At 37.9% G+C, this 15,075-nt stretch overlaps 3 protein-coding genes across 3 annotated transcripts; 1 reads left to right on the top strand and 2 right to left on the bottom strand.

The window, feature by feature from the left end:
• Positions 1–1,378: 1,378 nt before the first annotated feature.
• Positions 1,379–5,860, top strand: LOC139876873 (uncharacterized). Its single transcript, XM_071864271.1, has 3 exons — positions 1,379–1,466; positions 2,092–4,725; positions 5,326–5,860. The coding sequence occupies exons 2-3, from the start codon at positions 2,184–2,186 to the stop codon at positions 5,661–5,663; spliced, it is 2,880 nt and encodes a 959-aa protein (XP_071720372.1). The 5' UTR covers positions 1,379–1,466; positions 2,092–2,183; the 3' UTR covers positions 5,664–5,860.
• A 4,151-nt stretch (positions 5,861–10,011) lies between these two features.
• On the bottom strand, positions 10,012–12,387 carry LOC139876074 (uncharacterized). Its single transcript, XM_071863376.1, has 4 exons — positions 12,271–12,387; positions 11,638–11,739; positions 10,811–11,059; positions 10,012–10,137 (listed from the first exon to the last, which is right to left on the bottom strand). The coding sequence occupies exons 1-4, from the start codon at positions 12,385–12,387 to the stop codon at positions 10,012–10,014; spliced, it is 594 nt and encodes a 197-aa protein (XP_071719477.1).
• Positions 12,388–12,454: 67 nt separating this feature from the next.
• On the bottom strand, positions 12,455–14,005 carry LOC139876073 (uncharacterized). The gene has a single exon (XM_071863375.1). It carries the CDS (start codon positions 14,003–14,005, stop codon positions 12,455–12,457), a length of 1,551 nt encoding a protein of 516 aa, XP_071719476.1.
• Positions 14,006–15,075: the final 1,070 nt, after the last annotated feature.

The following is a 15,075-nucleotide window of genomic DNA, read 5'->3' as shown; positions in this document are numbered from 1 at the left end:
AGATTTAAAGGTTTCTGTTGGTTTCTTGCAAAATCGCCATCCTCATAATACACACACTCAATTTTTAAGAAGTGTTTTTCGTCACATTTTACACTTTTAACCCTCCTGAACTCTAAGTCTTCCAACCCTAGTTCTTTTATTGCAAACAAGGTCATTTTTCTAACAAATTTTAAGTTAACTAACTACACTTAAACAATAAACAATACCATAAATAAATTGGGGTGTTACGTGCACAATGATTAATACACATCTAAATGACCTAACTAATCGATTTTGTATGTGCAAGATCTAATAGGTTTCTTTTTTCAATATTATTGTTAAAATGATTGCAAATTGCAAAATCCGGATATTGCATGTATACCTTAATAAATTAGTAATTTGTAATCATGTTGTCGCACAAGTGTTCCTGATTAAATCGAAAAATAGATGTATTGAAAATGAAAATGGACAACTCATTTAGACGACTGGTCTAAAGTATTAAGGCTTAATGCTTTAATCATTATGCATGCCCCTTTGATTTTTTAATGTATATAGCCATGGTAAGACTTCAAATTTTGCTACAATTTAGATTAACTAAAGGAATCTTCACTTGTTTAATCATCAAGGATAAATTGTCCAAAATAGAAACAATTAAAGATTCTTTTTGTTTTTATTTACTATAATAGTAAAATACTCTCAATGTAACAGAACACTTGGTTCAAAACTTTTGTAAATATTACAAAATTATGTAGCTCAGTCATTTCCTTTATTACATATAGAATAGAATTATAAAGATATCGAGAGTTGATTTCTATCACTGATATTCGTTGACTTTATAATTGATAAAATCAAACAATGATTCATCTTCATTTTGGACGGTGACAAATCGTTAATTAACTAATATGAAATATTAATCTCACGTAAGCAAAATTATGTATTTTTGTTGTTTTGTTATATATACAGTTTATTCTAAGTTAAATTACTTTATCAAAAAATCATTTACATTATTCTTTCATGACGTTTGCAAGGAGTTTCCGTTGAGAAATCAATCATGCAACACATAGTTATGATGATTTAGACTTTGAATTTAATTAAACTAATCATTAAAAAAGAAATAAATAAAGAAAAAAACTTTCCAACGTTTTAAGGGTGCCTTTGCCCTTTGTAACTTTCTAAATTCAGTCAAAAGAGTATTTTGATGTTATAATTCCGACAAAAATCTTTAAACTTTCCCCCACACATCTGTTTCTTCTTTTTCTTTTCAACTCTTGCCTTTGTTCAAACACAAAGTCCAAATGGTCCAATTTTGTAATTATACATTTGACCCCTTTACTTCTATATATAAACTAAATTGCTTAAACACAAATCCTTAACTCATATCATCTTCTTTCTATCTAGAACTAGACTAGAAGTTGTTAAGTTGCAGTACTTTCATGCATATTGATAGTCAAGAAGTTGGTCTACTAAATCTTTAAATAGTAAATTTGGTAAGTATTCTCTTATAAGTTTTTCTTAACTATGTTTAGCAGCTGTGCATGTTATATATTCTCAAACGAATTCTTGAAATAATTACACCTCTTTAACTAATTCTTATTTGTGATCATTAATTATGATTCAAGTACTACAATATATATAGAAAGTTGATACTCCATTATATGTGTATGTGTCTTCTATATGTATGTAAGCATGTATATATGTATGTGTGCATGTGTATGTATAGAAAGTTAATACATACTACTATATGTATAGAAAGTTAATACTCCATTTCATGTTTGCTACCTAGCTAGTACCTCTATATAGTTTCAATTAAAGAAGATTTTATTTGAATATTATTACTTTTCTAATTGAAGTTAACAAGCTATTTGTTGAAGTTTGTCTATACTATTATCAACTTTTGATGATATTTTTATTTGTTTAAACGTTCAATAAAAAAAGAATGCCTAGACTGCTTCATTTATGCACGAATAACAATCATTGAAGTGTTAGATTGTAATTTTGTATGCCATTGATCACTTTTACTTTTACTTTAGAATTTTTCACTTGTTAATTGAATGAAGCACTGGATCCAATAATGACTCTGTTTTTAACATAGTTTTTTCATTATTATGACAGAAAGTGATTGATCATACTATATTGTGGAGTCCCATCTTCATTTCACACCCATTAAAAACGTTCAATTCCATTCCTTTCTGTTCCCAATTCCAATGGAGAAGACAAACTCACATAAAATATTCTTCATGTTCGTGTTTTTATTCTTGTCATTAAGTATTACTACTACTTGTGATGGTTTTAATAATGTTAATGAGCATGAACTACTTTTATCCTTTAAAGCATACATTCATGATCCATCTTCATTCCTCTCCAATTGGAAGAACACTTCCATCTTTTGTAAATGGAATGGTGTTTCATGCAATTCCAACTCTACTTATGTCGTTGAAATCGATCTTTCGGGGAAGAATTTGTCCGGGAAAATCTCGGAATCTTTATTCGAGTTCTTGAATGTTAAAAAAATCGATCTTTCGAATAATCAGTTTTCGGGTGGGATTCCAAGAAACACCTTCTTTTGTTCTTCACTAGTTCATCTCAACTTAAGTAATAATAATTTAAAAGGTTTGATTCCCAAAGGTTCAATTCTAAATCTTGAAAAGTTGGATTTGTCAAATAACTTTCTTTCGGGTTCGATTCCGGATGAAATTGGATTGTTCTTAGGGTTAAAATATCTTGATCTTGGTGGAAATGTTTTAGTTGGAAAGATTCCTAAATCAATCTCAAATCTAACAAAGTTACAAGATTTAACTTTGGCATCAAACCAACTAATTGGTGAATTACCATCAGAATTAGGGTTTATGAAAAACTTGAAATTTCTCTACTTGGGTTACAACAACTTTTCAGGACAAATTCCAATAGAAATTGGTGAGTTAACCTTCTTGAATCATCTCAATCTTGTTTATAACAATCTCACTGGTGAAATCCCATCTTCACTTGGTAATCTTACCGAACTTAACTACCTTTTCTTGTACTTCAATAAGCTTAGTGGTCCAATCCCTAAGACAATTTACAACCTCAAGAAGTTAATATCTCTTGATGTAAGTGATAACCTTTTATCCGGTGAAATCCCAGAACTTGTTTTGGAGTTTCGAGCTCTAGAAGTCCTTCACTTGTTTTCGAATAATTTTTCGGGAAAAATACCAAAATCTTTATCTTTTTTGCCTCATCTTCAAGTTCTTCAATTGTGGTCTAATATGTTTTCTGGTGAAATTCCTGATGTTCTTGGAAAGTACAACAACCTCACAATTCTAGACCTTTCTACCAACAATCTTTCAGGAAAGATCCCCGAAACCCTTTGTGATTCACATCGTCTTCAAAAACTCATCCTTTTTTCGAATTCTCTTGATGGGGAAATCCCTAAAAGTTTTAGTCATTGCAAGAGTTTAGAAAGGGTTCGTCTTCAAAACAATAGATTATCCGGTCAGTTGTCACCCGAATTTACCAAGCTACCCCTTGTATACTATCTTGATTTGTCGGCAAACAACTTTTCGGGCAAATTTATAAACAAATGGAACATGCCCAAGCTTCAAATGCTAAATTTGGCAAGAAATCGTTTCTCCGGAGAACTGCCAGACTTTTCTAGAAGTAACAAACTTGAGAACTTGGACTTGTCCCATAACGATTATTCTGGTTCCATGTCTTCGGAATTTGTTAAATTTCCGGAGTTAATGGAACTGAAAATCAGTCAGAATAAAATTTCTGGTGAAATTCCCAAGGAATTATCTTTTTGTAAAAAGATTGTGAGCATCAACTTTAGTAACAATCATCTCATAGGTGAAATCCCGGAAACCTTATCAAGATTGCCTGTTCTAGGAAGTCTTGATTTGTCAAGCAACCAACTTTCCGGCAAAATCCCACAAACCTTAGGGAATATTGAATCACTTGTTCAAGTGAACATATCTCACAACCATTTCCATGGAAAATTGCCTACAACCGGAGTGTTTCTGGGGATCAATTCATCAGCCGTTATCGGAAACAATCTATGTGGTGGTACCTCCATATCTCATTTACCACCATGCAAGGAAACCAAAAGCTTTAATTGGTGGTTTTTCGCGACGATTTTGGCTTTAGTGACATTTGCTACTATGTCCATTGCGATTTTCTTCTATGTCAAAAGAAGAAATAGAGGTGTTCTTGAGGTGAAAATGAGTGTAGATAGTGAACTAGATGGAAGTAGCGAATGGGAGTTACTATTTTTCGACAAGAAAGCTTGTGAAATCTTAACGATTGATGCGATTCTCAAGTCTTTAAAAGAGCACAAAAATGTGGTAACAATGAAAAACATGCAATATTTCATTAAAGAGTTCAAGGACATTAATCTCAATAGTGAGTCCATTATCAACCTCAATGAGGTTGGTAAGGTGCGTCATCCGAACATCATGAAATTGATTGCAGTATGCAAGTCAGAAAAAGGACGTTTGATTTTTGTTCATGAATTTGTTAAAGGGAAGAAGTTGAGTGAAGTTATGGGTATGTTAAGTTGGGAAAACCGGGTTAAGGTCGCTATCGGAATTGCTAAAGCGATACGTTATTTGCATGGTTACGGTTCACCGGCAGCCATTCTTGTAGGCAATATTTCACCAGAAAATGTTATGGTTGTCGACGGAAAAGATGATGTATGTCTATATTTGAGTCCTCCGGGGATGATGTTTCCAAAATTCGCCAAGTGTTTGGTTTCATCGGGCTATATTGCACCAGGTAAAAGTTCTCTGTTTAGACCGTTTATATCAAAGTAAAAAATACTCGTCAGTTTATAAAACGTCAGCTTTTACTTATAATGTTACTATTAGGCCATGATATCGATATTTTATTGTTACATATAAAAATAGTATTTTTAGTACTTTCATAAAATTATTATCTTGTTATAACTTTGGCAATAATCCATGCACACATGAATTGAACAAGGTAGACAAAGGCCCAACAAAACATCATAAAGCTTGTGCCTTTTCTCTTTTACAACTGTACACAATCATAGTTAAAAAAAGAGATTTTGTTTTTTACTCCCTCCTCTGCCTTTCAAAAAAGAACTTTGAATGAATGACATATTAGTGGTGTTTGTAATTGATTATTTAAATGTTTATAAAACAAATTAACATCTTTTAGACATTGTTTATTGCACTTCAAAATAAGTATATGATTATGATATTGGCTGCTTATGACACTTTGAAAATATTGATCAAACTAAGTAATACAATTTAGATAAAGTTTCTAACATTTATGAAAAAAATTATTACAATTTATGAGTCATATTATTTCTCCTCTAGTCAACTTTTAAACGCTTAATTTACATTAATGCAGAGACAAAAGAGACCAAAGTGATAACCGAGAGCAGTGATATGTACATATTTGGCCTCATCCTCATTGAGCTACTAACAGGGAAAACGCCGGTCGATTCAGAGTTCGGTTTGCAAGAAAACGTAGTCGTGTGGGCGCGTTACTGCTACTCAGAATGCCACCTCGAGATATGGGTTGATCCATTAGTTAAGGTACAAGCGTTAAACAACCCTAACCAGATCGTCGAGATCATGAATCTTGCTTTACAATGCACGGCTCATGATTCAGCTGCACGACCATATGCAGGGGACGTAGTGAAAGTTCTAGAGTCAATTACGAAGACAAGTAGTTTATGTCACTAGTTATGTATTAGTGAATCAAGGTTTTTATTTTTCAATAATCTTTGGTTGTTTTTTCTTATTTACTTTTTTGCTTTTCTTAATTTTTTTTTTTTTTTTTTTTTTTAGGGTTTTTGTTTGAGTGGTAGTGAAGTGAATTATTTTGGTTGGATGTTGTCTTCACATTTCACTAATTAGTGTAATTATGAGTGTTCATATGATGAAGCAATGTCAAATATATTCTAGTAATGATATCTAGAAATGGAGTATTATTATCACCATATGAGATTCAAAAGTTGCAAAACTATTTTTCTTTGAAGAATTAAATTAAAAGTTAATGTAACAAATGTGTACAAATATAATTTTTTTTTTGAACGACAATATTAATAATAAACTCGAAAGATACAATGAGTTCTCACAAGATGATACACATAAAGATACCGAGCTAGAATCCTATGTGAACATCAAAACAAACTAACGCACCATACACAAAATAAAAATACTCAAAATAGCAAAACTAATTATAAGACTAAAACATGAGGATTGTACAACCAATCAAGCCATTCGATGTTTTTCTTCTTGCATCTCCTCCCAATCCATTCAAAACTCTTTACTTGAATATCACACAAGGCAACTGGAGGGGACCAACACGACTTTTTGAAGATCATGTTGTTCATATTTTTCCAAATTAGATAAACGCTTGCCCAAATCATTGCTTGCCAAATCTTCGCACCAATTTCCGAACATTGCAAATAAGAAGACCCACCCAAAATTTTGTCGAGAATTTGTTGATTATATCCGATACCCCACCACATGAATATTTTTTCCCAAATTTCACGATCCTTTTTACACGAAAGTAATGCATGATTCACCGCTTCGACCTCGTCATCGCATAAGGGGCAAAGAACAGAATGAAGATCAATACCCCGTTGTCAAGTTCCGACAAAACGGGTAACCTATTCCGCCTTGCCCTCCATACGAAGACCCCCACTTTATTTTGGAACAAAAAGATTCTTTTGAGTTGAAATACACGAAACGTTGGACGGGTAACACGACTTCATGATATGTTTTGTAAGAGAATTAGTTGAAAAAATACCGGACCCGCAAAGCTTCCAAGACCAACAATCATCCTTGTCGACATTCATTTTGAACCTCGAAATAAGCCCTTCTAGATAGTCCAGTTCAGCCACTGTTCGACCTGTGATTGGACGCACCCATGCCCAGTTTGTAATACACGTCTTGCCATTTCAAGAAACCCGGTCCGACACCGATACATTTACGTTAGATTCTAGCCGCACCAATCTTCTAAAAATATCCTTTAAGGGTTTATCTTTGAGCCACACATCGTCCCAAAATTTTGTTGAGTTCCCATTGCCGAGCACCTTAAAGAATGACTTGGAAAAATCGACTCCAAGTCCATCTATCTCGAAACCTGTTTTTACAATTTTGCTGCAAGTAGAATTAGAGTAAGAAAGTGAAAAAACCCCACCCGAAAGAAATTAAACCCGATCTCCCAAAAATACTTTTGATAACACTAACCCGCAAGGAAGTGGGTTTGAAAAGGAACCACCACCACCACCACCACCACTTGCCGATTAGTGCTACATTTTTACAATTTAAAGAACCAAACTTTAGTCCGCCATCCTTAATATAACGAATGACATCATCCCACTTTACTCACGAGATTTTGACTCGTCACCCGACCCACCCCAAAAAAAACTTCTTCTCACACTTTCTAACTTTATAAGCACGCAAGGCGGGGCACGGAAGAGCGAAAAGTAGTACAAAGGCAAACTTAAGCGCTTTTGTTTTTCATTGATCTTAGTCAGAGGTATTTCGGTAAGTAGTACGTCTCTTTACCCAGAGATGACTTGATATACCCAAGGGTAAAGGTAGATAAATGATTACATTTACCCAAGGTTGAAGAAGTCGGGACTCGGGGAGTTTTCGGTGGGACAATTTTTTAGGAATTCTCGAAGAACTCGTGAAACGATCCCCAAACCGAATTAACAATTAACTTGTAAAAATACGACACTTTTTTTTTACATTGAAATAAACCACCACATTCATAAGTTGCATACATTACTTGTTTAAATTCAAAAGCAAGTTTAACAAGACAATAAGATAATTGTTTACATCATCGGGTACGCAAGACCCATAAGTTTAACCAATTCACCCATTAACGAGCATGACCATCGGGACCATTACCAAAAAGCGCCTTCTTAAATCCGCCACAAACAAGCTAGGCCAAACTCTTACCCTTGTCCTTCGAAATGCCACAGTCTATAAAAATAGTAAAAACAACGAGGGTAAGCAAAGCTTAGTGAGAAGAATAAGTATACAAGTATGCATACAACTTACTAACTTGACTTACCGCACAACCATTAAATATATGCATAAACACTAAGCACCACAATCACCTAGCACAATTAATCCAAATAACATGCTAGACGCAACATGTACAAAAGTCTAACACAATCATGGTTAACCATTCTTACTAGGGAGCGGTTCGTTAGAGGAACCACCGATCGTTCACAACAACCGTTAGTGTCACGACACACGTTTTGCACTAACCCCGCGGTGTCACGACATACGTTTCACCATAAGACCTATGTGGTATCGACACACGAACTTGAGTGAAACCCTGACACACGTGGTAGCACTCTAGTGAACCCCGACACACGCAGTAACACTAAACCACAACAACATTAAGCAAGTAAATCATACACATAGATGCATAAATATTCCACTCACCTTTACCAACTTGAGCAAATGCCAATATTTGAGCTTCACTACCAACTGGACTCAAGTCACCTATCAAATACGCATAATAACAAGCTAAATCAAACACATCTCTAGTGACCTAAAGTGGTCCAAGTGCAATTTCAACCCAAATTGCACTAAATTTTCCAACTAAGTCAATCAAGACCCAAATACCCCCAAATCACTAATGGCTAGTCCAAAAACACCAAAATAAAATTTAGAATCAAGTGCTAGGAGCACCTCAAGACCCAATTCAAACAAAAGACCCATTTTGACCCAAATCGGGTCTACACCCAAATCATTCCTCCATACATACACCAATGGGTCCCAAATACCAACAAAATCACTAACACTAGTGATTTTACCCCAACTTGCACGCCCTAACTAGACCAAAACGTTTTTCAACCCAAAACCCACCAACAAGGGTCAACCAACACCCACACTAGCTTTAAACACACATTTGTGAGCTAGATGGGTTAAATCAAGAACATGCAATCCCAAACCCTAACCTCAAATTGAATGACAATCGAAGTTAGGACTTACCATAAGTATCCAAAGATAGCAAGGAACGAGATGAACAAGATTAACACTTGCACTTTGATGAGATTTAACCTTCTTCCTCTCCAAATCAAGCTCTCTCTCTAGAAAGTGGGTTTCTCACACTAGAATGCTTGAGAGTGTTTGAGTATGTGCAAGATGAAATTAAAGGGGATCTAAAACTGATCCTTTTACTAATAGGCCGTTCATGGGTGAAAAGACCCATTTGCCCCCGCTTAAACCCTTATAAAAATCAAATTTCAGCTTTTTGCCCCGCAGATAGGCGCGTCGCGGCTCCCTGGCCCGCGGCGCAGCCTATAGAGTAAATTGACATCAGAAGGTATCTCAAAACCATCCTTCAGCTTGAAGCAAGAGGCGCGGCGTGCCCTTTTCTCCCCGTGGCGCGGCTCACAGTACAAATCGACATCAGTAGCTTTTTAACACAACCACCACCAGATATGGCGTATAGCCGCGGCACGGCCTGAAGCCACGCGGCGCGGCTCCCCTTGGTATCAACTTTTGGGGTGTTACAACTCTCCCCCACTTAGACCCGATAGCGTCCCCGCGATCCACGCAGCATGTAACGAAGGCAAATGCTCCTTTACAAAATCCTCGGATTCCCATGTACACTCGGACCCCTTTCGGTGATGCCATTGCATCTTATGAGTCCGCATGCTCTTATTTCGAATCTCTTTAACTTTCTCATCAAGAATAGCAACCGCCTCTTCCACATACTCTAATTTGTTATTTAACGTAATTTCGTTCAACGGTATGCACATCGAGTCATCCATAAGACACTTGCGAAGATAGGAAACATGTAATGTGTTATGGATTCCTGCAAACTCTTCAGGTAACTCCAAACGATACGCAACTTCACCAACGCGAGCCATTACTTTAAAGGGTCCAATAAACCGAGGAGCAAGTTTCCCCTATTTCGAAACCTAATTACACCCTTCCATGGCGACACTTTAAGCATTACCATATCACCTTCATTGAACTCAATTGGTTGCCTCCGCTTATCCACATATGACTTTTGCCAATCTTGTGCCGCTTTGAGGGGGCACGAATCCCATCAATCTTTTGGTTCATCTCGAGAACCACTTCGGTACCAATAACTTCCTTTTGACCCACCTCTCCCCAACAAATCGGGGTTCGGCATTGTCGCCATTAGAGCATTGCATACGGCGGTATTCCAATACTAGCATGATAGCTATTATTGTACGAGAACTCCACCAATGGCAAATGCTCATCCCAACTTCCATCAAAGTCAATTACACACTCCCGAAGCATATCCTCCAAGGTTTGGATGGTCCTTTCGCTTTGGCCGTCCGTTTGAGGATGGAAAGTGGTGCTCAACTTCACTTGAGTACCCATTTCCATATGAAACTTACCCCAAAATCGATAAGTAAAACTCGTATCTCGATACGAAATAATAGAAACCGGTACCCCGTGTCTCGAAATCACCTCTTTAATGAACAATCTTGACAAAATCTCCGACGAAATCGTCTCGTGTATGAGAAGAAACAAGGCACTTTTCGGTAAGCGATCAACGATTACCCAAATTATATCATATTGGGTTCTCGCCATTTTTGGCAACTTAGTGATAAAATCCATGGTAAGATGCTCCCACTTCCACTTCGGGATCTCTAACGGTTGCACCATACCATAAGGCTTTGATGTTCGGCCTTAACTTGCAAGGAAGTAACACATTGCTCAACATACTTAACCACATCACGCTTCATACCGGGCTACCAATACTCTTTCTTCAAGTCAAGATACATCTTTGTAACACCCGGATGAATAGAATACTTCGATTTGTGTGCCTCATCAAGTCGCACCGTGCGGTGGCCACCCAATTTTGGCACCCACACCTGGCCTTGAAAGCACAACAATCCATGCGTACCTAGGACAATCGACTCCGTTTGTCGTTGAATTCGCTCTTCACGCTTATGATTAACAATCGCCTCAATTTGAACCTCATCGAGTTTCGCGAGAAAATCATTTGAAAGAATCATTCGCAACGATTTTACTTGCAAATTCGGAACTTGGTTCTTCCGGCTTAACGCATCTGCAACCACATTACCTTTACCCGGGTGGTAAAGTATCTCGAGGTCATAATCCTTCAACAAATCCAACCATTACCGCTGACGGTTGTTCAAATAACGTTGTTCAAATAAGTACTTTAAATTCTTATGATCCGAATAAACGTGCACTTAACTTCATAAAGATAATGATGCCAAAATTTTAACGCATGAACCACCGCCGCCGACTCAAGATCATTAGTCGGGTAGTTCTTCTCATGCTCTTTTAGTTATCTCGAGGCGTAAGCGATCACCTTACCCCTTTACATAAGAACACAACCGAGCCCACTAATCGAGGCATCACAATACACCACCATGTCTTCCACCCCTTCCGGTAACACTAACACTAGAGCTTGGCACAATTTTCTCTTCAATAACTGAAAAGCATTTTCTTGCACATCACCCCATTTGAACTTCACATTCTTCCGAGTTAGCTTCGTTAAAGATGAAGCAATCTTGGAAAAATCTTGAATGAACCGACGATAATAACAGGCCAATCTGAGAAAACTTCGAACTTCCGTAGGTGTAGTCGGCCGTTCCCAAACTTTAACCGCCTCAATCTTCCCCGGATCCACTTTAATCCCCTCGTGATTCACAATATGGCCAAGGAATTGTACTTCCCTTAACCAAAATTCACGCTTAGAGAATTTCGCATAAAACTTCTCCTTACGCAACGTCTTCAACAACCCAAGCAAATGATGCTCATGCTCCTTCATACTCTTTAAATAAATGAGTATGTCATCAATGAACACAATTACCGACTTGTCCAACATAGGTTGGTACACTCGGTTTATAAGGTCCATGAATGCCGCAGGCGCATTCGTAAGATTAAAAGACATCACAACAAACTCAAAATGCCCATAACGCGTCCGAAACACCGTCTTCTCGATATCTTCTTCTCGGATCCGCATTTGATGATAACCTGATCGCAAGTCTATCTTAGAGAAATAACGTGCACCTTAAAGTTGATCGAATACATCATCAATCCTAGGAAACGGATAACGATTCTTGATCGTCACCTTATTAATCTCACGGTAATCAATGCACATACGCATACTACCATCCTTCTTCTTCACAAACAAGACCGAAGCACCCCATGGCGAGCTACTCGGTCGAATAAAACCCTTTTCTAACAACTCTTGGGTTTGGTTCAAAAATTCGCGCATCTCGTTTGGTGCCAAATGATAGGGAGTTTTGGCAATGGGATTCGCCCCCAGAACCAAATCGATGCGTAAATCCACTTGTCTTACCGGTGGAACACCCGATAAGTCTACGGGAAAAACATCCTCAAATTCACTAACAACATGAATAGTTTTAATGGAAGGTGGCTCATCTCTAGTATCAACCACATAGGCTAGATAAGCCATACCTCCACTAGAGACAAGTTGACGCGCCTGAGCATAAGTACAAATAGGCACGGAACGTCTTCGAGCTTCACCATACACGATTAGCTCTCCTCCACTTGGGGTTCTCACCAGCACAAATTTTTTCATGACAATCAAGATTAGCTCGGTTATGATCGAGCCAATCCATACCCACAACGACATCAAATTCCCCCAAGGTAATAAGAACTAAGTCACTATCAAACTTCTTGGTTCCAAAATCAATAACACAGCTTTTATACACACCATTAGCCACCGAGAACCTACCATCGGCGATCTCGACATGTAAAGGGGAGTCTAGATCACATAAAGGACAATCTAAAGTAGCCGCATATCTTAAAGAAACATAGGACATATCGGCACCACTATTAAATAACACCTTTGCGGATTTAGAGTTAACAAAGAAAGTACCTGAAACCACCTCGTTGGACTTTTTAGCATCATCGGTAGTAATCAAGAAATTTTGACCTCTCGCGGGCCCCACCGCCTTTTCTAACCGCTTGTCGTTGCCGTTGCTCTTTTCCCCCAAACCCAAATCAGGATACTCGGATTTCATATGACCTTCTTTCCTGAAGTTAAAACCAGTAATCATCTTAGAAGAGGAATTAGTACAATCACGGGCTAAATGACCCCTTTTCCCGCAAGTGTAACACCTTGGAACACTATCATCCGAACCACCCTTCTTTACACTCCCCACACTCTCGGCTCCACTCTTCACCTTCTTACTAGGCGCACTATTTGACTCAAATTTCCTCTTACTAAAAGCAACATCACTCGCTTTCGGGACATCGGACTCAAAACACTTAGCCACATTAAACAACTCGAAAAAAGACTTAACGTGGCCAAGACTAATCTTCTTACGCATATCATCATTCAAAGTCTTATGGAAGTCCTCCATCAACATACGATCGTTCCCGTTATATTCGGGTAAAAACCGTACTTTAGCAAGAAAATTAGCCTTTAGAGTGTTTAGGTCCATTGACCCTTGTCTCAAATTTCGCAATTCGTTCGGAATTCGGGTAAGATCGGCTTGAGTGCGATACTCCAAAAAGAACTCGGTCTTGAAATCATCCCAAGACAAACTCATAAAAGGCCCTTCACCCATCACTAAAATTTTATCATCCAACCAAGTTTTCGCCGCACCCCTTAATAGGCTCGTAGAAAGCCTTGTCTTTTTTTCGGGTGCAGATTCACTTACCCGGAAGCACCCTTCAACATCGGATATCCACCGAGTGCTTATGAGAGGATCGGGATTCCCTTCAAAGATTGGAGGCTTAGTTAACTTGAAATCTTTGTAACTAAACCCCCTCACATTAGTGTTGTCGGGAATACCATGATTAAGGAACCCCTCGTCGGCACCTCCCTCGACTTGAGGAATTGGAAACCTCTTTTCAAATTCTTCCTTCACCACCTCACCCATACGTTCACGTATGAGATCGGTGATTTGATCATCCATGATTTGTTGAAATATCTCCTTTACCTTCCCGGTGAATACCGCAGAGTAACTCTCAAGAGCGGCCTCAATATTGGCCGTGAGGTCATCATCATTATTCGCATTCTCGTGACTCGGACCCTCAAGATCCACTCCACTTCGTGTCCTCATTCTATAATTTAAAATAGATTTGATCATGGTAAAAGATACACCACACATACTTAATAACCCCATCTTGCTTGACGCTCGTTGTACTTTATTCGTTTGACACGACGTGCAACCGTACTAATGGTGGCCAATCAGTAATACACTTGCGCATCCTATTAAACTCCTTGATACAATGACCATCTCACTTGATGTTAATCAAATACACACAATTAAACAAGCACACGCACTAAAGTGCCTACAACCATCCCGTGGTCCCGTAACTCGACAAGTCATGCATAAAACGTCCATTCAACCTAAGTCTAGGCTTCCGTCCCAAGAAAACGTAAATCCCTTAGATCATGCTCTGATACCACTTGAATCGATCCCCAAACCGAATTAACAATTAACTTGTAAAAATACGACACTTTTTTTTACATTGAAATAAACCACCAGATTCATAAGTTGCATACATTACTTGTTCAAATTCAAAAACGAGTTTAACAATACAACAAGATAATTGTTTACATCATCGGGTACACAAGACCCATAAGTTTAACCAATTGACCCATTAATGAGCATGATCGTCGGGACCATTACCAAAAAGCGCCTTCTTAAATCCGCCACAAACAAGCTAGGCCAAACTCTTACCCTTGTCCTTCGAGGTGCCACAATCTATAAAAATAGTAAAAACAACGAGGGTAAGCAAAGCTTAGTGTGAAGAATAAGTATACAAGTATGCATACAGCTTAGTAACTCGCCTTACCGCACAACCATTAAATATATGCATAAACACTAAGCACCACAATCACCTAGCACAATTCATCCAAATAGCATGCTAGACGCAACATGTATAAAATTCCAACACAATCATGGTTAACCATTCTTACTAGGGAGCGGTTCGTTAGAGGAACCACCGATCGTTCACAACAACCGTTAGTGTCACGACACACGTTTTGCACTAACCCCACGGTGTCACGACACACATTTCACCATAAGACCTATGTGGAGTCGACATACAAACTTGAGTGAAACCCCGACACACATGGTAGCACTCTAGTATACCCCGACACTCACGATAACACTAAACAACAGCA

Source organism: Rutidosis leptorrhynchoides, chromosome 11, assembly GCF_046630445.1.
Source record: "Rutidosis leptorrhynchoides isolate AG116_Rl617_1_P2 chromosome 11, CSIRO_AGI_Rlap_v1, whole genome shotgun sequence".
NCBI lineage: Eukaryota > Viridiplantae > Streptophyta > Magnoliopsida > Asterales > Asteraceae > Rutidosis > Rutidosis leptorrhynchoides.
The sequence above is the reverse complement of the archived record's forward strand: the minus strand, read 5'-3'. Positions and strand labels throughout refer to the sequence as shown.

Bases quoted from the DNA above. Each gene is read 5' to 3' on its own strand.
- LOC139876873 (XM_071864271.1), top strand. From the start codon at position 2,184: ATGGAGAAGACAAACTCACATAAAATATTCTTCATGTTCGTGTTTTTA. The intron at 4,726-5,325 runs GTAAAAGTTCTC...ACATTAATGCAG, and splicing joins ATCGGGCTATATTGCACCAG to AGACAAAAGAGACCAAAGTG.
- LOC139876074 (XM_071863376.1), bottom strand. From the start codon at position 12,387: ATGGCTTATCTAGCCTATGTGGTTGATACTAGAGATGAGCCACCTTCC. The intron at 11,740-12,270 runs GTAAGACAAGTG...ATTTATTTAAAG, and splicing joins ACTTATCGGGTGTTCCACCG to AGTATGAAGGAGCATGAGCA. The intron at 10,138-10,810 runs GTGTGGGTGCCA...CTATCATGCTAG, and splicing joins TGTTGTGCTTTCAAGGCCAG to TATTGGAATACCGCCGTATG.
- LOC139876073 (XM_071863375.1), bottom strand. From the start codon at position 14,005: ATGAGGACACGAAGTGGAGTGGATCTTGAGGGTCCGAGTCACGAGAAT.